The 22,983-nt window shown below is 42.6% G+C and overlaps 1 protein-coding gene across 1 annotated transcript; it reads right to left on the bottom strand.

The window, feature by feature from the left end:
• Nucleotides 1-8,110: 8,110 nt before the first annotated feature.
• On the bottom strand, nt 8,111-9,931 carry LOC306901738 (general transcription factor II-I repeat domain-containing protein 2-like; the record flags this gene model as incomplete). Its single annotated transcript, XM_079469770.1, has 1 exon — nt 8,111-9,931. One exon carries the CDS (start codon nt 9,929-9,931, stop codon nt 8,111-8,113), a length of 1,821 nt encoding a protein of 606 aa, XP_079325896.1.
• Nucleotides 9,932-22,983: the final 13,052 nt, after the last annotated feature.

Below are 22,983 nucleotides of genomic sequence, written 5' to 3'. Positions count from 1 at the left end.
ATCTTCATCGTACTCTGTGCAGTAGTATTCGGTCCTTCTCGTGGTCTCGCTCCTTTTGCTGTGGAGGAGGAGCGTGTTGAAGAATCTTGATGTCTAAAAATACAAGGAAAACTACTTTAAAGCCCGTTTCAAACATTTGATCATGTATAAACAGAGAATTTGTTCAACTCAAGTGGTGGAGCCTCTGAGCGAGGAAATGTTTATCAGGTACAGTTAGGGCAAACATTCATAAACTGAGCCCTTTATTCAACTCACTCAGATTGTGAAGCTTGTGTGTCAGCGGACTCGGGCCTATTAAACAAGCCTGGAGGATGAGGTCTGGGACTAGAAACACAAAGACAATGTACAGCATATCAAGTAAAGCTTCAAACAACATTCAAACATTTATAAACTGAGAAAATGTGATCAACTCACCGAAGTGGTGCAGCCTCTGTGAGCGACTTTTTATATCCAGAGCGAGAAGATTTATGCCTAATAATAGAAGATAAAAGGTACTTTAGGTCCAGTTTAAGCAAACACTTGAACATTTATACATGGAGACCATTTGATCTACTCACTCAGATACAGGAGCTGGTGTGGTGGGGGGCTTGCTGGACATTTCTGGCCCACCCATCTCCTGCTTTTGTGCGACAGCTATTGAGATCAAATGAGAGTAGATAAATGAGACACGTGTTCATCCCCAACCAGGGTTTTGAAAGATAAAGAGCATTGATACTGTACCCAGAGTCGTGTTCTGGCTGTCCGGTGGGTTCGCTCTATCTCTGCCTAAAGGAGGAGATCTTTGCCTAAAAATACAAAGAAATGTATATTAAGTACCGTTTCAGCAAACATTTATCAAGCCAAAACATTTGATCTACTCACTGAGCTTTTGAAGCGTCTCTGACACGGTAATCCTGACTATGACAGGAATCCAAAGGAGGAGATCTACGCCTGCAATACAACGAAATTAATATTACGTACAGTTCTGGCAAAAACTGTGGCATTTATTAATGGAGACTTTAGGTCCAGTTTAAGCAAACACTTGAACATTTATACATGGAGACCATTTGATCTACTCACTCAGATACAGGAGCTGGTGTGGTGGGGGGCTTGCTGGACATTTCTGGCCCACCCATCTCCTGCTTTTGTGCGACAGCTATTGAGATCAAATGAGAATAGATAAATGAGACGCGTGTTCATCCCCAGCCAGGGTTTTGAAAGATAAAGAGCATTGATACTGTACCCAGAGTCGTGTTCTGGCTGTCCGGTGGGGTCGCTCTATCTCCGCCTGAAGGAGGAGAGCCCGAGGCAGGAGATCTACCCCTAGAAACACAAAGAAATGTTCATCAATTATCGTTCCAACAAACATTTGAACATTTATAAACTGAAACATTTTGTTCAACTCACTGAGAAGGCCTCAGCTTTTTCAAGGACCCAGAGGGAGGAGATTTATCCCTAAAAATACAAGGAAAGCGACTTCAGAAACAGTTTCCGCAAGTGTTCAAACATTTATAAACCGAGACCGTTCTTGCAACTCACTGAGGTGAAGCTTCTCTGACTGGGCGCTCGTGACTTTTAAAGAAGCCCGAACGAGGAGATCTCCACCTAAAAATACAAGTTAATCGGGAACCATTTCTGCAAACTTCCGAACATTTATAAACTGAGAGGGTTTTCAACTCACTGAGGTGAAGGATCCGCTACAGTGCGCTCAGACCTTTTAAAGAACCCTGAAGGAGGAGATCTTTGCCTAAAAATACAAAGAAATGTATATTAAGTACCGTTTCAGCAAACATTTATCAAGCCAAAACATTTGATCTACTCACTCAGATACAGGAGCTGGTGTGGTGGGGGGCTTGCTGGACATTTCTGGCCCACCCATCTCCTGCTTTTGTGCGACAGCTATTGAGATCAAATGAGAGTAGATAAATGAGACGCGTGTTCATCCCCAACCAGGGTTTTGAAAGATAAAGAGCATTGATACTGTACCCAGAGTCGTGTTCTGGCTGTCCGGTGGGGTCGCTCTATCTCCGCCTAAAGGAGAAGATCTTTGCCTAAAAATACAAAGAAATGTATATTAAGTACCGTTTCAGCAAACATTTATCAAGCGAAAACATTTGATCCACTCACTGAGCTTTTGAAGCGTCTCTGACACGGTAATCCTGACTATGACAGGAACCCAAAGGAGGAGATCTACGCCTGCAATACAACGAAATTAATATTACGTACAGTTCTGGCAAAAACTGTGGCATTTATTAATGGAGACTTTAGGTACAGTTTAAGCAAACACTTGAACATTTATACATGGAGACCATTGATCTACTCACTCAGATACAGGAGCTGGTGTGGTGGGGGGCTTGCTGGACATTTCTGGCCCACCCATCTCCTGCTTTTGTGCGACAGCTATTGAGATCAAATGAGAATAGATAAATGAGACGCGTGTTCATCCCCAACCAGGGTTTTGAAAGATAAAGAGCATTGATACTGTACCCAGAGTCGTGTTCTGGCTGTCCGGTGGGGTCGCTCTATCTCCGTCTGAAGGAGGAGATCTTTGCCTAAAAATACAAAGAAATGTATATTAAGTACCGTTTTCAGCAAACATTTATCAAGCGAAAACATTTGATCTACTCACTGAGCTTTTGAAGCGTCTCTGACACGGTAATCCTGACTATGACAGAAACCCAAAGGAGGAGATCTACGCCTGCAATACAACGAAATTAATATTACGTACAGTTCTGGCAAAAACTGTGGCATTTATTAATGGAGACTTTAGGTCCAGTTTAAGCAAACACTTGAACATTTATACATGGAGACAATTTGATCTACTCACTGAGCTTTTGAAGCGTCTCTGACACGGTAATCCTGACTAAGACAGAAACCCAAAGGAGGAGATCTACGCCTGCAATACAACGAAATTAATATTACGTACAGTTCTGGCAAAAACTGTGGCATTTATTAATGGAGACTTTAGGTCCAGTTTAAGCAAACACTTGAACATTTATATATGGAGACCATTTGATCTACTCACTCAGATACAGGAGCTGGTGTTGGGGGGCTTGCTGGACATTTCTGGCCCACCCATCTCCTGCTTTTGTGCGACGGCTATTGAGATCAAATGAGAATAGATAAATGAGACACGTGTTCATCCCCAACCAGGGTTTTGAAAGATAAAGAGCATTGATACTGTACCCAGAGTCGTGTTCTGGCTGTCCGGTGGGGTCGCTCTATCTCCGCCTAAAGGAGAAGATCTTTGCCTAAATATACAAAGAAATGTATGTTAAGTACCGTTTCAGCAAACATTTATCAAGCGAAAACATTTGATCCACTCACTGAGCTTTTGAAGCGTCTCTGACACGGTAATCCTGACTATGACAGGAACCCAAAGGAGGAGATCTACGCCTGCAATACAACGAAATTAATATTACGTACAGTTCTGGCAAAAACTGTGGCATTTATTAATGGAGACTTTAGGTACAGTTTAAGCAAACACTTGAACATTTATACATGGAGACCATTTGATCTACTCACTCAGATACAGGAGCTGGTGTGGTGGGGGGCTTGCTGGACATTTCTGGCCCACCCATCTCCTGCTTTTGTGCGACAGCTATTGAGATCAAATGAGAGTAGATAAATGAGACACATGTTCATCCCCAACCAGGGTTTTGAAAGATAAAGCGCATTGATACTGTACCCAGAGTCGTGTTCTGGCTGTCCGGTGGGGTCGCTCTATCTCCGCCTAAAGGAGAAGATCTTTGCCTAAAAATACAAAGAAATGTATATTAAGTACCGTTTCAGCAAACATTTATCAAGCGAAAACATTTGATCTACTCACTGAGCTTTTGAAGCGTCTCTGACACGGTAATCCTGACTATGACAGGAACCCAAAGGAGGAGATCTACGCCTGCAATACAACGAAATTAATATTACGTACAGTTCTGGCAAAAACTGTGGCATTTATTAATGGAGACTTTAGGTACAGTTTAAGCAAACACTTGAACATTTATACATGGAGACCATTGATCTACTCACTCAGATACAGGAGCTGGTGTGGTGGGGGGCTTGCTGGACATTTCTGGCCCACCCATCTCCTGCTTTTGTGCGACAGCTATTGAGATCAAATGAGAATAGATAAATGAGACGCGTGTTCATCCCCAACCAGGGTTTTGAAAGATAAAGAGCATTGATACTGTACCCAGAGTCGTGTTCTGGCTGTCCGGTGGGGTCGCTCTATCTCCGTCTGAAGGAGGAGATCTTTGCCTAAAAATACAAAGAAATGTATATTAAGTACCGTTTTCAGCAAACATTTATCAAGCGAAAACATTTGATCTACTCACTGAGCTTTTGAAGCGTCTCTGACACGGTAATCCTGACTATGACAGGAACCCAAAGGAGGAGATCTACGCCTGCAATACAACGAAATTAATATTACGTACAGTTCTGGCAAATACTGTGGCATTTATTAATGGAGACTTTAGGTCCAGTTTAAGCAAACACTTGAACATTTATACATGGAGACCATTTGATCTACTCACTCAGATACAGGAGCTGGTGTGGTGGGGGGCTTGCTGGACATTTCTGGCCCACCCATCTCCTGCTTTTGTGCGACGGCTATTGAGATCAAATGAGAATAGATAAATGAGACACGTGTTCATCCCCAACCAGGGTTTTGAAAGATAAAGAGCATTGATACTGTACCCAGAGTCGTGTTCTGGCTGTCCGGTGGGGTCGCTCTATCTCCGTCTGAAGGAGGAGATCTTTGCCTAAAAATACAAAGAAATGTATATTAAGTACCGTTTTCAGCAAACATTTATCAAGCGAAAACATTTGATCTACTCACTGAGCTTTTGAAGCGTCTCTGACACGGTAATCCTGACTATGACAGGAACCCAAAGGAGGAGATCTACGCCTGCAATACAACGAAATTAATATTACGTACAGTTCTGGCAAAAACTGTGGCATTTATTAATGGAGACAGATTTTTTAACTCACTGAGTTGATGACGCTTCTCTGACGGGACGTTCGGGCCTTTTAAAGAAGCCAGAGTTAGGAAATCTATACCTAATACAAGAAAAGTACTTTTAATACCATTAAGAATGATGACAGGTATCGCAAGTATTGTTTGATATTCACGTGGTGTTGAAATCAAGAGAGCTGCTCATCTCACCCTGCTGGCTTGCGCCACACATTAGACTCGGTCTTCAGCCGGAAGTCTCTCTGGATAAAACTCTTCGCTGTACAAAACAAATAACAGAAGGTCAATGACGGTAAATAGTCATTTGAATTTCGTGGGGATTTATGGCTTCTATGCAGTTATTACATCTTTTATTTGAAAATAATGTCTACAAATATTTTCCTTTATAAGATTAAAGGTGTAGTTCAGAGTTAATGCCCAATATAGAGAATATTAGTGATCAGACAGACATACTGCATCAGTCACGATCAGACATCCAGTATGAAACCACGTGAGCCTCTCTGTGAAATCCTCGACTATATCCGCCCATGATTTTGAGAGCTGGAGATCAAAGTCAAAGTCCTCGACGGACGGAGGAACAACAGAAGCATCCATCGCGGTTCGGTTAACGGCGGTGTGCAGCCAAACGACTCGATGCAGGTGAACTGTGGCGCTGTTCGACGATCAGTCAGGAGTCGACGAATAAACACCTTTCGGTGAAATATTCGGTCTCACTTTCTTCACGGAAAACAAACAACCAGCAGAAAAGCAAAAGACGCAAGAATCACACAGAAAAGCCTCGAACTCTCAGGAGCTCAACTTATCTGTTCAACGCCAAACTCAAACCAACGAAGACTGTTGTGAGGCGGGGGCTTTTATAGAGGGAGCGCGCTTTGTGACGCCATAGTCTTGTCACATGAGGACCCGAGCCGTTGCCTTGGAGACCGTCAGAAACCTTGCAATGCATTACAATGACAATATTAACATGGCGACACGTGTTTCTCACTCAAATGTTATTCAATATATCAATTCATGGGATAATGAATCAATGTCAAACTAACAGAGAAATCGACGCTATTGGATTAGATGCCTGTAACTTTGAATCCATGTTGATTTCTGTTAGACTTTACATTTTCAATAGGAACGCAATGCAATTGGTTTGCGTAGTATTGAAAGGATGTTGATTTAAGTTAACATGTACCATAATAAACAACGTTCAAATATTGAAAACATCACATTGTGTTACATTGCTTTATTATTTATACAAAAACATACATTCACAAATACATACAAACCTTATATAAAAGGCATTTACTCTCAAATACACACCAAGAGGTATAAATGTAAAGTATATGCTACTATAAATTGTCTCAATTTCCAAAATAAGTGCAACATTTCATCAAGAATAAAACATGTTATTTTGTAGCAACTGTGTATGTCTAGTATAGTCAGTCGGGCACAGCCTCAGACATGATTCACTATTATTATTGCTTCTTTACTATAAAATAAACTAACCAGATTGGACTAACCGTGACTGTCCCTTTTGTTCCACAAAAACACACACAGAAAAGATTTCTATAGGCGACTTTGAGGGACTAGCATCAGTTCAAAGACCTTTCTGGGTCGAAGATGAGCTTAAACTTGACTCACAAAACTCTCCAGACGGTTGTTACAAGTGGAAGTGCGGTGCTGGTCCCTATAGTGTCACTTTCAACATATCTGTCTATGAAAAAAAGATGTTAAAGAGAATCTTCTTTATAATAATGCTTCTTTATAACAAAAGGCGTCAATTTATACCCCGGTTAACAATTATATACGGTAGTTTCTTAGAATTGATGTGATTAGGAATTGCTCAAATGTGCTCATCATCTTGTCATTTTAAACCTGTAGGCCTTTCTTTCTGTTGCACAACACAAAAGAAGATATTTTGAAGAATGTTTGTAACAGAACATCGTTTGTCCACCTGGACTTCTATTGTATGGGATCACAAAAAGTGCAAGTCAATGGGGAGCAACGGTTTTCTGTTACCAACTGTATTCAAAATATTTTCTTCTATGTTCTGCTGAAGAAAGTAAGTCAGACAGGTTCGAAATGTCATGAGGGTGAGTAAACGATGACAACATTTTTGTTCTTGGGTGAACTATCCCTTTAATAACAAAGTAGTAGTCAGTCATCCATGGAATGGCTGAGAGGTCAGAAAGTCTATATCACTATTATCGTCCAGTAACAGGGCAGATAAAGTTGCGTGATGAGGATGTTGGTCGAAATAACGGATTGTTATTATGACGTAAGCAAGGTTCCCAAGGTCTTTTTCCCGGAAACGTCTGTGAATTTATCTTTTTTTTTATCGTTTTCATGTACACAGAAATGACTGCAAAGTCTTTTCTACTATATTCCTTTGGTCTCTGATTTATTTTCCACAACATCAAGTAAAAACGTGAAAAATTGAAAATATTTCTTTTCATAAGCAGGGTACAGTAAGTCACGTGGTTTCTAGAGCGTTCTAGTTGTCATTTGTCAATTAAAGATGCTTAACTGTTGTGTTAAACACATCATGTGTTTTTCCCCGAATGAAGATATTTACTGTTATTAGTGTACTGTTAATGTCTTGGTTTGGGAGACATGTCACATCACTCTAAATCAGGGGTGTCAAAGTCAAATGGACGGAGGGCCAAATAAAAAATTTAGCTACAAGCCGAGGGCCGGACTGTTCGAATGTTCATTGAAAATTTTTTAAATGACGCATATAGTCTAGTGAACCTAATTGAACCTACTGAAAACCTAACAAATATATTCCAATATGATCAGATAAATAAAGCAATATTTTCTTATGGCTCTAAATATGTGATTGCACAGTAATGTTCACTTGTTTGAGGTTGAGGGTGAAACAGTCGTGTTATGGTCAAAGTAATTGTTATATTTTTAATCTGAATTTAAATTAAACCCTCTCTGACCTGTTTGATGAATTTATGAATTATATTATGAATAATAGCCATGTAAAATGAATTTAAAATCTATTCTGTTTCACCACAGAAATATGCTTAGTGTAGCTGCTAAAACAACCAAAAACATGGTATATGATTAAAATGTTACATACAGTGTTACTCAGAGGCAATGCTCCACTATGAATAATGTTGAACTGAACTGAGTAAAAACTCTAAATATGTGATTGCACAGTAATGTTCACTTGTTTGAGGTTGAGGGTGATACTTGGTGGTGTCCCATCTTTTCCACAAGTTCATCAATGTTCGGGGTAAGGCTCTGAGCTGAGGAAATCCTCAGAATTGAGTGGAGGTGTTCAGCAGTAAGTCGACTTCTGTGTGATGTTTTGTTCAGGTTCATCAAAGAAAACAGTTGTTCACACAGGTATGTGCTGCCAAACATAGACAACGTTTGAGCAGCCTGGATGCGCAGCTGGGGCATTGTGTCGGGGAGGAAACGGGCGAACTCCGCAGCACCCACTGCCGCATATTTTGCCCTCAGTGCATCATTGCATTGGAGGTCAATCAACTCCATTTGGAGGTTTGGTGGTGAGCTTTCCACGTCAACAGCAAATGGGTTACCGAGCAGTTCCAACCTGCTTTTTTGTGCTTCAAAGTCAGCAAATCGGCGTCGAAAGTCAGCGGCAAGCATACCTATTTTATCAGCCAACTGTGCGCTCGGGAACGCACTGGTAGAGAGCTTCTCTTTCATGGTCTGGCAGCTGGGAAAGTGGCTCAAATTTTCTTTCCGCATCTGCGTCTCCCACAGAGTCAGTTTGGTTTTAAATGCCTTCACTGTACTGTACATATCAGAGATGACATGATCCCGACCCTGCAGCTGCAAGTTCATTGCATTCAGATGAGTCGTAATGTCACACAGAAAAGCCATTTCACACAGAAACATTTCGTCTCGGAGTTGTGTTGTGTCTTTCCCTTTGCTGTCCAAGAACAGACAAATCTCCTCACGAAGCTCGAAACATCTTTGAAGCACCTTTCCCTGGCTTAGCCATCGCACCTCTGTGTGATAAGGCAAATCACCATGCTCCGTTTCTAACTCCGTCAGAAATGCCTTGAACTGGCGGTGATTCAAACCTTTGGCTCTGATAAAGTTAACTGTGCGCGTGATGATGCTCATTACATGCTCCATTTTCAAGGCTTTACCGCACAACGCTTCCTGGTGTATGATACAATGATAAGCTGTCAGCTCACCTGTCGCGTTTTCCTCTTGCATCTTTTCCCGTATCTTCGCCACCAGTCCGCTCCTGTGTCCACACATCGCAGGTGCTCCGTCGGTTGTCAAACCCACGAGTTTTTCCCAAGGCAGCTCCATCTCATTTACACATCTTGACACCTCTTCATACAAATCATGCCCCGTAGTTGTGCCATGCATAGGACGTAAAGCCAAAAACTCCTCTGTCACGCTTAGGCTGGAGTCCACTCCGCGGATGAAAATTGACAACTGGGCAATGTCAGAAATGTCGGTGCTCTCATCCACAGCCAAGGAATATGCAATGAAATCTTTTCCCTTTTTCACAAGCTGCTCTTTTAGATTGATGGACAACTGGTCTACTCTCTCGGCAATGGTGTTTCTGCTCAGACTCACATTTAAAAAGAGTTGCCTTTTTTCTGGGCAAACTTCGTCACAAACTTTAATCATGCAGTTTTTGATGAAATCCCCCTCCGTAAATGGCCGGGCTGATTTAGCGATCTCTTCTGCCAAAATAAAACTGGCCTTGACAGCAGCCTGGCCTTGTGATTTGGCTTTTTTGAACAGAGCCTGTCGAGATTTGAGGCCTCGTTTTAATTCCTCTGCCTTTTGTAGCCTTTGTTCCATGTCCATATTCTTGTTTTTGTCCGCGTGTTTCGTTTCATAATGTCGTCTCAGATTATACTCTTTCAGTACCGCCACACTTTCTCCACACAGAAGACACACAGGTTTTCCAGCTACCTCCGTGAACATATACTCCGACTCCCACCTTGTTTGAAACCCCCGGTTCTCAGTGTCCACCTTCCGTTTTGCCATTTTTGATGGGTATCTGAAAGTTAATTTTACTGTGATGCTGACGACTGCTGTGCCAATAAATATTGAAATGAAGCAGCCTACTGCTCGGTGCGTCACCGTGGCATTGTGGGAAATGTAGTATTGGTGCGTGTAAAAGATCTGCGGGCTGCCGGCTTGCTGCGGTCTGCGGGCCGGTTCTAATAATAAATCAAGATCATCCCAGGGGCCGTAAAAAACCTTCTCGCGGGCCGGATGTGGCCCGCGGGCCTTGACTCTGACATATGTGCTCTAAATCCTGGGTAGAAAGTGTTTCCGTACTGGAATTCTTCTACAAAATACTGCAACATAAGCTTTAATGCACATTATTATTACTTGTTGGGTGGACCTGATAATACGTGTGTGTTTTAAAATTGTACCTTGTGAAGCTAAAAACATGTGATTGATCGTTACTTGAATGATGTAGGAAATCCATGTAATCCTCGGTGCTACGATGTTGAAGCGTTGTGGTCGCCGGCGCATTGTAACGTGCTTGATAACGTGTTCTGAGTGGTTTTGACATGTTGGTATGTGGGTGCTTATCTGCTGTGGGTAGTCGCAAGTCAAAATAGCCCACTTCTATACAATAATCTCATTGCCAGATATGACTTTCTTCCCACCTTGCATGTTTTTGCTTGCATTATGCATACATAAACATGAATTTTTGTTAGCTTTGCATTTGCAGTGGATGCAATAGTGTGAATTTGTTTGGGCACATCTGCAATTCTAAGTTAAAAATTCTACCATTTGGTTACACTGTAAAAAAGATCTTCCAGGGCTCTAGACTAACTTTTTGCACTGGTTGCCTAATTTTTTTTTTTAGGTGAATCAGCATAAAGTTTGGGTGCACCCAAATGTTCGACCGGATCCCATTTAGGCGATATAGACTTGTTAATGATTAACTAACAATCTGGTAAAAATTTAAATTTTTAAAAAGGAAAGGTAACTTACTGAAAAAGTATGCTTCACTGAACTGAAATACAGTTGGTTTAGATACATTTACAACATCTGTGTCTCCGTCGATTAGGAATGCCATGTACGGTGTCAGTACACGATCCGTTCCACCTGCACGATCCGTTCTGAGCATGCGCGTAATTACGTATTAGAAAACGTCATTGTTTTCCTACACTATTGGTACCGTGACGCAGGCGATGAAACATTTGACGGCCAGGTGGCACAACTGGCAGCATATTTTTTGTTTTGTAGGCTAACGTTACATAGTTTAACCGTTCACGGCGAGTCTGTTTTTAAATGTTGCTTACGTTACCGTGATTACGAACCTAGACGGAGTGGTCGGGAAACCGCAGGAAAGCATTCTAACGTCTACCATTTGCCAGTGGGAACAAGGACTAGGGCACATGGGGTTGCAGTCCCTCCAGTCCCTGGGTCTAGCAATATGATGCAGGCCACGTTTAGACCCTGGATTTAGATTATTATTATTATTATTATAATTTCTGGTTATTCCTTTTTTTTGATATGCCCTTAAATTATGTTTTGTTATCGTCGGGGCGCCGATACAGAGTGGGGGGTGGATTGTAGCAGGGGGAAAAGTGGCATTTCCCCCTTAAGAGCATGTCCCCCTTAAGAGCATTTCCCCATTAAGAGCATTTCCTTAGGGGCGGAGTTGTGCACATGATTAGGTTCCCAGGTGCTTTATAAGACCAGAGATGCAGTTATTTGCACTGGCTTTGTTTGCTGGTTGTGATGGCTAAGGCCACACTTATCTAGTTCAAAGTTTCCTCTTTATATTTTTTTCTTTAGGAAAAATGGATTTTGTCTTTACTATTTGGTTTCTGTGTGTTTATACATATTTTTCTTTCGTTAACAATTCACCCGAAAGTATCGTGTAAGTAGCATTTTGTCTGTATGAGCGCATTGAACATCTACTAACGGGACAACATTTCAGCACTAGAGTGCACGCTAGGGTTGAAAAAATCACTACACAGATACGGGTTTTAATATTCTTTATTGAGGTATTCATTTAATAGTTCAAATAATAGTCTAAACCATTGAGTATCTTACCCGTGGTCCCACCTGGTTCTGTGGCTGCAGCATGGAACAAAGGTTGGCTATTAAGGGCGCGGCATTTCCTGATCACCCTTATATCCTGTGGCAGGCATCATGGGAAATTTAAGTCAAGTCAAGTCAGCTTTATTTATATAGCGCTTTTTACAATTTTCATTGACAGAAAACATTGACTATTCATAAAACATAAAAGGTTATGGAAGTCAAAACACAGGTCAAATAACAGACACACAATAAATTCCTATATGCAGTGTTAATTAAATAAGACTATCAAATTCTAGCAGCCCCCCCGGCCAGGCAAACAGTCTAAAACAGTATGCAAACGGTGGCGAGGAACCCAACACTCCATTGGAGGAGAAAAAAAACCTCAGAGGGAGACCAGGCCTAACCAGGGGATTCCGGTTCCCCTCTGGCAAAAACTGCAGCCTCTGCACAAGCTCGACAGTGCTTGCACAACAAGGCAAAATAAAAAACAAAGTTAGATTTAAAATTATCATTAATAATCTAATAGCGACTGAAGTTTTGTAGAGTCGCCACGTCCTTCGTCCAGCATTTGTCAGGTCTGGGAATGGATTGCGCCCTGCCCGCTCCGGTAACCTTGGACTGCGTCCTGCGCGCTCTGGTAACCTTGGAACAATGAGACAAGACTGGCTGAGAGTAGAGTACTGTTCTGCACTCTTTGATGCAACAAATGCATCAGTTGTTATTGGAAGTGTCCCTGGTTCCGGTTGATCTAACTAGTGCAGCCTAGATCTTTGAAATATATATATTATGATAGTCTAGTGTATGCAAGAGTAAAAAGATGCGTCTTTAGTCTAGATTTAAACTGACAGAGTGTGTCTGCCTCCCGGACAGTGCAGGGAAGACTGTTCCAAAGTTTAGGCGCTAGAAAGGAAAATGATCTGCCGCCTGCACTTGATTTTGAAATTCTAGGTATTACCAACTGACCGGACACCTGAGAGCGTAGTGCACGTGATGGACTATAATACGTAAGAAGTTCTCTCAAGTAGTGAGGAGCTAAACCATGCAAGGCTTTATAGGTAATAAGCAAGATTTTAAAGTTAATGCGATGCTTTACAGGTAACCAGTGCAAGGTTGACAGAACCGGGCTAATATGCTCATACTTTTTTGTACGCGTAAGAACTCGAGCTGCCGCATTTTGGACCAGTTGGAGTTTTTGTAATAGGCCTGCAGGGCAACCACCTAATAGTGCATTACAGTAATCTAGTCTTGATGTCATAAAGGCATGTATAAGCTTCTCTGCATCTGATGGTGACAGAATATGACGTAGTTTAGATATATTTTTAAGATGGAAAAACGCAATTTTACATGTGTTGGCGACCTGGTTCTCAAATGAGTACTATTGAATATAAAGCCAAGATTCTTAGCTAAAGATGAGGGTTTTATGGAACATCCATCAATAGTTAAGCAGTATTCTTGGTTGTTACGTAGGGCGGTTTTCGGTCCGATAAGTAACACTTCAGTTTTGTCCGAGTTCAGTAATAAAAAATTGCTACTCATCCACATTTTTATATCGACTATGCATTCCACTATTCGATGGAGTTGCTGTGTTTCATGAGGCTTCGAGGAAATATAAAGTTGCGTATCATCAGCATAACAGTGAAAGCTTACTCCGTGTCGCTTTATTATATCTCCTAGAGGTAGCATGTATAATGCGAAGAGCATAGGCCCTAAGACTGAGCCCTGTGGTACACCGTACTGGACTTTCGATTTGCGTGATACCTCATTGTTTATTGCTACATATTGAAAACGGTTTACAAGATCTAAGCCATTTCAAAGCTATTTCCTTAATACCGACATTATTTTCGAGTCTATGTAGGAGCATGCTGTGGTCAATGGTGTCGAATGCAGCACTAAGATCTAGCAGCACCAATAAGGAGATACAACCTCGGTCGGACGCCATAAGCAGATCATTTGTAACTCTAATCAGAGCAGTCTCTGTATTGTGATGTGCTCTAAATCCAGACTGGAAATCTTCATTAATCTCATTCCTTTGGAGGAAGGAGCAAATTTGAATTGAGACTACTTTTTCCAGAACTTTAGATAAGAAAGGTAGATTCGAAATAGGTCTGTAGTTAACTAGTTCCCCAGGGTCCAGATGGGGTTTTTTGACAAGGGGCCTTATAACAGCCACCTTATATGCTTAAGGCATATGTCCTAATGTCAGAGATGAGTTAATAATGCTAAGTAGAGGATCTATAATTTCTGGGAGCATCTCTTTCAGTAGATTTGTAGGTATAGGGTCTAACATGCATGAAGTTGATTTAGATGATCTAATGATTTTAGAGAGTTCATCGTGATCTATAGTAGAAAATAAACGTAATTTCTCCTTAGAGACGCTGTAGTTAGTCGTTTGTTCAGCGGGATTCACTTCTGGTTGCATAGTTATAATTTTTTCTCTAATATCTTGGATTTTATTTGTGAAAAAGTTCATAAAATCATCATTGCTATGCTGGTATACAGAATCAGAAGTCGCTGACGATTTATTTTTGGTTAAATTAGCCACTGTATCAAATAAAAACCTAGGGTTATGCTGGTTTTCTTCTATTAGTGATGAAAGGTAGGCAGATCTCTGCGTTTTTAGGGCTTTCCTGTATTTTTTAATACTATCCTTCCAGGCAATACGAAATACCTCTAATTTAGTTTTCTTAAAGTTGCGCTCCATTTTTCGTGCCGCTTTCTTTAGAGCCTGAGTGAGTTCATTTTTCCACGGTGTCGGTCTGTCATTTTTAATCTTCTTTAAGCGCAGAGGAGCAACTGTGTCTAGCGTTTCCGAGAAGGTGGCATTAATATTTTCAATGGTAAAGTCAAGATCTTCAACGTTATTACTCATGCTAGAGATTTGAGACAATTCAGGCAAATTATCAAGAAACGCATCTTTTGTAGTCGAAGTTAATGTTCTACAATATTTGTAACTTGGAGTTTGATTTGCCACCATTGGGTAGTGAAGCAAGCATGATACCAGATAATGATCCGAAATGTTTAGTTTGCAGTACCTTATTGTTGTATTGGGATTGTTCATTTAAATTTCTTTGTAGAGTTCATTTTTTGTGTTTATTGTTTTACTGCTTTGCTGCATGTGATTTTATGTATGTGGGGTTTGTCTTGTATATATTATATATTCTTTAATGGGGTTGATTTATTGAACTGAGACCCCTGCAATCAGCAAATGGTTTAGCCCATGTGTTTAAAGAGAGTTGAATTTTCGGTGGTGAGTTAGTTCTGGTGAGGGCTCCTGTGAGAAACATCTGAGCCCAGAGCCCATGCGGATGGTTCCGGTGTTATAGTTTGTCTTTTCAATTTTATTTTGTTCTGGTTTTTGTACACCCCTATGAATAGTGGGTTAGTTGGCGGTGAATAAAAGCCAATGTTTGAACTTTATATGAATGCCTCCTGAAAATTTGTGGAAGAACCCTCACACTGGTTGAGACTCGTGTGTGTATAAAGTTAGAATTTGATTTCAATTGCAAGTGGGAATTTGCTCTTAACCTTGTTTTGGGGATGTGTTTTAGGCTGGTTAGATCTCCTTGATGGTCGTGGGGCTGGTGGATGCACGTTAGTGACCCTGGAAAGTGGTACTGTTCATCCTTTTAGAGCATCGGTAGGTTTTATGTGTTTTGGGAGTGATTTAGCTGCGGCAGTGGCAATATATTTATTTGTGTAGATGATGTTATATTTATTTGATGTAACATTTGGTTTATTTTTTTTCTTCTTAGGATTTCCAATATCTTTGCCGCTGCTGTCTTTTCTCCCCTTTTGGTTTTATGTAACCTTTTCTTTTTGTGGGGTTCGTCGGATAATTGCCTATTTTGTGACATGTCTAATACGGCTGGATATGTTTGCTCTTAGTCTGCATCAGGGCTGTTTAAACCACAATTGTTAGCTTCCTGAGCATCAGTTTTACTCCGAGAACCAACTAATTTGTTTTATCTTTGTCTTTTGTTTAGCGGATCACTGGGGAGTGCTGGCTGGAACACTGGTGTGGTCTCTTTGGTGGATACTCTCCTGTGGTGCTGCATGTACACTGTTGTTCACAATTATTTCTCTGTGCGTGTGCGTGCGTGTGTGTTTCCTTTTTGTTAGGCACGTGTACGGGTGAATATCACAGGGGCAATAGTGTGGGCCCATGCCAGTGGCCGGTCAGTCCTCCTCGAGTATCCGCTACTTTGTTTTCTTTGGGTTTGTTCTGTCTCTTAAAGTTGGTGTTCTCTATTTTAAGATTACCGCTCCCATTTGTGATTATCCTGGTTAACCATTTAGGCCTTTTAATAGGGCGTGTCCTTTTTTATAAGATATTTGTCAATAAACTGAATTTTGTACTATTTTTGAGAAACTCGTCTCTATTCCTTCTGTTTATAAGGCACACAATGAATCTGTGTCCATAATTTAACTTAACTCTCCCTGAGAGGGATTCAGGGTGGCGTAGTCAGGTGATGTTGATTTGGCATCTTAATCTTCGAGTGTTTATAGTGCCCTCGTGCTACACAGACATGGCGACTGACAAATGCAAAAGTGTCGACGAGATGGACACAGAAGAAGAATTTGCTACATCTTTTCCATCTTTTCCATGAGTAAAAGTCCACCGGGAAAAAAGGGTAAATTAAAGATGAACATGGATGAGAAAATTGATTCACTCATTAATGCTGTCGCTGAACTTACATCGAACTTACATGCTTCGTCTATTACCTCTCTTTCTACCACCGTAAGTGATCTGTTACGTGAGAGCATGTCCCATAAAGAGAAGATCCTGAAACTCGAAAAAAATGTTGCTGTGTTGCAACAAGAAAATAAGCAACTGAAGGAGGTGTGTTTGGGGATGCAGAACTACAAAAGAAGATGGGATCTCAGGATTTACGGGGTAAAGGAAAGTAATCCGGACAAGGAGAGTACCGTTACCACACGAGATCTGGTGAAACGTGCAAGAGAAGAGGGTAAGAAGGCCGGCTTTCGAGGAGGATTTGCCTACATTGAAGGGGTGCGCATTAGTGTTCCTGACATTACCTGAGCGGATGGTGCCCGTCAGCAGTTTTGGATACATATCGGGGTCAAAGCAAGTGTTATGACTGATGTAATGTTTCATGCTTTCTCAGTTTTCTCTTTCTCCAAAGGTACTTGTTCTATACTGGTTAATTAGTTACATTTTTGTAACGGTGGATTACAAGTTTGGTAAGTTCAAATTAATTTCTTTAAATGTTCGAGGCATTCGTGACGCTGTTAAAAGGAAAGCTATATTTCTTTTTGGAAGACATACAGAAGCTCAAATACTTTTTTTCAAGAGACTCATTCTTGTGACTCTGATTTGAATTTTTGGAAAACCCAATGGGGAGATTATGCGATTTTTAGTCATGGAACCAATCACTCAGCAGGTGTCGCAATTTTCTTTAACAAATTTAAAGGCAGTGTTTTGGAGTCTATTCGTTCAGATAATGGAAGATGGATTGTACTGACTGTTAAACTGGACAATTCCACTTTAATAATTTGCAATGTTTATGGATTTAATACTCGAGTACACAATTTGGAAATGTTTAAGAAGATTTGTGATACAATAACAGGTTTAAAGAAGAAGTATAAGGATGGATATGTAATTATTGGTGGTGATTTCAACGATGCTCCAAACGATTCTGTTGATCGCTTTCCACCCAAACATAGTTCAGAAATTTCAGATTTATTTGATTTCATAACTGACATATTACAAGTTTCTGATGTGTGGAGATATTTGAATCCAAATTGCTGTGATTATACTTGGAATAATTGTTATGGTTGTGGACAGAACCCAAGCGCAGGCAGACATGTGTCGAACAACAAGACTTTATTTCAAAACAAAGACCCTCAATGGGGAAAACATGAACACAAACAAGACTGAAAACTAAAACTTCCCACAAGGGGGACAAAACAAACAAGGTCTTAAGAATAACAAACTAAGTCCACAAACTTGAGTCCAGGGAACAGGAACACGGGTAATCCAGACAGAAGAAGGGTAAGTGTGCAAAGTGTGCAAAATGAACCGACAAGGGACAGAGGGGAAACTGGGGCTTGATAAAGGGAAAGACTAACAAGGACTGATGACACAGGGAGAGTGGCGGCAGGTGACATGGATGAAACACTAAGGGAAAGCTAACAGGAGGATTGTACGAGGCAGGTGAGGGGACTGAAACACTAAGGGAAAAACTGTGTTCTAGATCCCACTATGGACCGTTCTAGAGCCATACAGAGAACACTTAGTAAATCAGCAGAGACCATTAACGCTTTTCTCCAAGCGTATGGGGTGATCGATGCGTGGAGATATAGAAACCCTGTTTCTAGACAGTATTCTTTCTTTTCTCCAGCACATAACTCGTATTCCAGGATAGACTATTTTTTGCTGGACAAGAAACTTCTCCCCCTGTTGAGGTCTAGTGAATATGATGGTATCGTTATCTCTGACCATAGCCCAGTAACAATGGTGCTTTGCTTTCCAGACAACGAGCCTCCACAACGCAACTGGAGACTTAACCCACGTCTTTTGTCTGATGAAGATTTTGTTAACTTCATATCCGCCCAAATTGACTTCTTTTTAGAAACAAACCAATACCCAGACACGAGCCACTCTAATCTGTGGGAGGCAATGAAAGCGTATTTACGTGGTCAGATAATATCTGATACTGTAAGCATGAATAGGAGACGGTCAGCACGCCTTAATGAGTTGATCTCTTTGATAGAGGACGTTGATCATAGAAATTCTGAAGCTCCATCTGCGGCTCTTTGTAAAGAGAGAATAGGTTTGCAGACAGAATTAGATACTCTTTCGTCTGGAGTAGCTGAGGAGCTTTATCTTAAATATCGCCAAGAATTTTACGAGCATGGGGAACGAGCCAGCAAACTACTAAACCATCAACTAAGACAGTCTGCAGAGGCTGGATGGATAGCAGAGATTAACACTCCAGAGGGGATAACCACAAATCAAAAAAGCATAAATAATCAATTCAGAAAATTCTATGAAGACCTCTATGCCACTGAAAATTGCGATAGCACTAAGTTGGCTCAGTTTTTCAATGGTCTAGAAATTCCAACCGTAGGCCAACAAGACAGGACAGATCTTGATAGGAACATGTCAGCAGCCGAAATTGATCGGGCAATTAAAAAGATGAATAATAATAATAATAATAAATTGAACTTATATAGCGCTTTTCAAGAACTCAAAGTCGCTTTACAAAAAAAAAAAAAAAAAAAGAAAAAGAGACAAGGGGCTATGGGTAGGCAGAGGTAAAGAGATGGGTCTTAAGACGGGACTGGAAGATGGCAAGTGTCTCAGAAGTGCGTATGTCGGGGGGGAGGGAGTTCCAGAGCCTGGGAGCTGCCCTAGAGAATGCTCTGTCCCCAAAACTGCAGAGTTTGGACTTTTGAGTGGAGAGTAGACCAGCTGAGGTGGATCTGAGGGACCGTGAGGGTTGGTACAAGGAGAGGAGGTCGGTGAGATAAGTGGGGGCCAGATGGTGAAGGGCTTTGTAGGTGAGGACCAGGATTTTGTAGGTGATCCGGTGGGAAATGGGAAGCCAGTGCAGTTGTTTAAGAACTGGAGTGATGTGATGCCAAGATTTGGAGCGGGTGATGAGTCGGGCGGCTGAATTCTGGACCAGTTGGAGTCGGTTGAGGTGGGTGGAGCTGATGCCGAGGAGAAGTGAGTTGCAGTAATCCAGTCGGGAGGAGATAAAGGCATGAATGAGTCTTTCGGCAGCTGGGAGTGTGAGAGAGGGTCTGATTTTGGCGATGTTGCGGAGGTGAAAGAAGGAGGTTTTAACGACTTGGCGGATGTGAGGCTGAAGGGAGAGGGTGGAGTCAAAAATCACACCAAGGTTGCGGGCCTGTGGAGATGGGAAGACAATGGTGCCGTCGATGGTGAGAGTGGGGTTATTGGTTTTGCTGAGTGTGGATTTGGAGCCTATGAGGAGGAATTCAGTTTTATCACTGTTGAGTTTGAGAAAGTTGTGTTGCAACCAAGTTTTAACAGCTGATAGACAGGAATTAATGTGGGAGATGGGAGGATTGAGGGGGGATTTGGTGCTGAGATAGATCTGGATGTCATCAGCATAGCAGTGGAAGTCCAGGCTGAAGTGGCGGAGTATCTGACCAAGAGGGAGGATGTAAATGAGGAAGAGGAGGGGGCCTAGTACAGAGCCTTGGGGAACGCCTTGGGTGACTGTGACTGTGGTAGAGGTGTGGTTATGGAGAGAGATGAAGTGGGATCTGTTGGATAGGTAGGAGTGGAGCCAGCTGAGCGCAGTGCCTTCGATGCCGAGGTCCTTGAGTCTGGTGAGCAGGATTTTATGGCTCACGGTATCGAAGGCTGCACTCAGGTCGAGTAGGATGAGGATGTTGAGGGAACCGGTGTCAGCCGAGGTGAGGAGGTCGTTGAGGACTTTGAGGAGGGCGGTTTCTGTGCTGTGGTAGGTGCGAAAGCCCGATTGGAGGGGTTCCAGTTGGTTGTTGGCATGAAGATGGGTTTGTAGTTGTGCAGCGACTATACGTTCCAGGGTTTTAGACAGAAAGGGGAGATTGGATATTGGGCGGTAATTGTTAAGGGAGGAGGGATCGAGACCAGGTTTTTTAAGGATTGGGGTGACAGCAGCAATTTTGAAGGCAGAGGGTACAATTCCATGGGACAGTGAGGAGTTAAAGAGTTTAGTGAGGTAGGGGCACAGCACGGGGAGGCAGGACTTCAGGAGTAGAGTAGGTAGGGGGTCAAGGGAGCAGGTTGTGGGTTTGGAAGAGCAGATGAGTTTTGAGATTTCTGGGGGAGTTACCGACTCAAACTGGGAGAGACGGCAGTGAGGAGGGGGGGTTGGGAAGTCTGCAGGGACGGGAAGTTGAGGGGTTGTGGTGGGTGGTGGGGTAGATCCTGGGAGGTAAGATTCAGGGGATAGGGTTTGGTAAATGTTGTGAATTTTGTCAGCAAAAAAGTGAAGGAATGAGTTACAGAGAGCAGGAGTAGAGGTAGAGAGGGTGTCGGTCCGAGGCTTAGTGAGATTGTTCAGTGTGGAGAAAAGGGTTCTGGGGTTTTGGCAAGGGTCGGTGAGAATGGTGGAAAGGTAGGCGGATTTGGCAGCAGTGAGGGCATCTTTGTAGGCAGTGAGATGGAGTTTGTAGGCTTCATAATGGACTGTGAGGGATGAGTTCTTAGTCAGACGTTCCAGTTGGCGGCCGGTTTGCTTCATTTTCCGTGTACCAGGGTGAAGAGGAGTTAAATGTGACAGTTTTTGTTTTGAAGGGGGCCAGGGTGTTAAGGGAGGTAGACAAGGTGGAGTTGAGGTGGTTTGTGATGTCGTCGGGGGAGCTGAGGGTTGAGTCCAGGTGGAGAGTGGCGGAGAGCTGGTGTGGATTGATTGATTTGAGGTTGCGGAAGGTGATTTCTCTGCGGAGTCGGAGGCGTGGGGTTGGAGAAGGGATGGTGAAACGTATTAGTTTGTGATCGGAGAGGGGAAAGAGGCATGAATGGAGGTCGAGCACTGGTTGGTTTGTGGAGCAGACCAGGTCGAGGATGTGTCCTTTTTCATGGGTGGGGAATGTGACATGTTGGGTGAGAGAGAAGTTATCCAGTACAAAGGTTAGTTCTGATGAGAGCTTGCAGGTGGAGGAGTCCATGTGGATGTTTAAGTCACCGAGTAGCAGCAGGCGTGGAGAGAAGTTCAGTGAAATCAGAGAGGAAGGAGGGATTTGGTTTAGGTGGCCGGTAAGTCAGGATGACTGTCATGGAGAAAAGAGCTTTGAAGGCAAGGTATTCAAACGATGATACAGAGGGGAGGGTTAGTTCTGTGATCCGGAAGTGCTGATTGAAAATAACGGCGAGGCCACCTCCACGTCGGGAAGGGCGGGGTTTGCAGATATAGTTGTAGCCAGGGGGGGATGCTTGGTTGAGGGAGAAAAAGTCGTTGGGTTGTTGCCAGGTTTCGGTGAGCAGAAGGAAGTCCAGGGTATTATCGAGGATTAATTCATGGAGGGCAGGGGCTTTATTGTTGAGCGATCGGGTGTTGAGGAGGGCAAAATTGGCCTGATGAGAGGGTGGTGGGATGGGGAGAGGCTGGAGAGATCTAAGGTTGTCATGATTAGCAGTACGTGTGATCGGCGGGTAATGGGGGTATTTAATTTGAGGGGGGACAGTGAGAGGATTTATAGATAAATGGAGAGCATGACTGAGTGCATGTGAAGTGCAGAGAGCACTGCAGTCCAGTCCAGGTTTTCTGTGCAGCCTAACTATGTGCTCAGCCCTATGTGATCAAGTGGCTGAAGTATTCTGATGACGTGGATGAGTATTCAGATGACGTGGGACAGGTGCGACAGAGCATACAGGTGACCAGATGGATGGAATGGATTGTCCACGGCGGAAGAAAACAAACTTGCGGCGCGAGCTTCTGTGGATGTAGCGGGGTCGACGTAGAAGTCCGAGCTGTTTGATGACTGGGACGCAGGGTGGAGTGGAGTAGTTGTTGAGTCCGACCAGTTGCAGAGTTGAATATTTGATCATGATGCCACAAAAATGTCACGGCACGGATCGGGTGGAGGTTGCTTGTGAGAAGGAGGTCAGCAATCGGGATAGCCGCTGTAGCAGCTAGGATTAGCCGCCCCGCGTTTGTAAACGAGGGAAGCCAGCTAGCGGCTAACCAACAAGGTGAGAGTCCGGTCTAGGAATCCCAGCGGCTTCGGGAACCAGCTGAGAGGCTGTCCAAAGGTAGGGGTACAACAAACACGAACAAACAAACAGGAACAGAGGAGAGTAGCAGAGTAGCAAACGGAGAAGCGGCGACTGCCAGTGTCCTCTCACATCGGCCTATGTGAGTGGTAAAACTCCGGGGCCGGATGGCTTCCCTATTGAATTTAAAAAAAAATTCTCATTGAAACTAACCCCCTTTTAGAAAATGTATATACCGAGGCATTGGAACGTAAGACTCTCCCTCCTACAATGACCCAGGCCACCATCTCAGTCCTTCTTAAGAAAGGAAAGGACCCTCTGGAGTGTG

This window comes from Barbatula barbatula (assembly GCF_947034865.1).
Source record: "Barbatula barbatula genome assembly, chromosome: 1".
NCBI lineage: Eukaryota > Metazoa > Chordata > Actinopteri > Cypriniformes > Nemacheilidae > Barbatula > Barbatula barbatula.
This window is presented reverse-complemented; position numbering and strand designations above follow the sequence as displayed.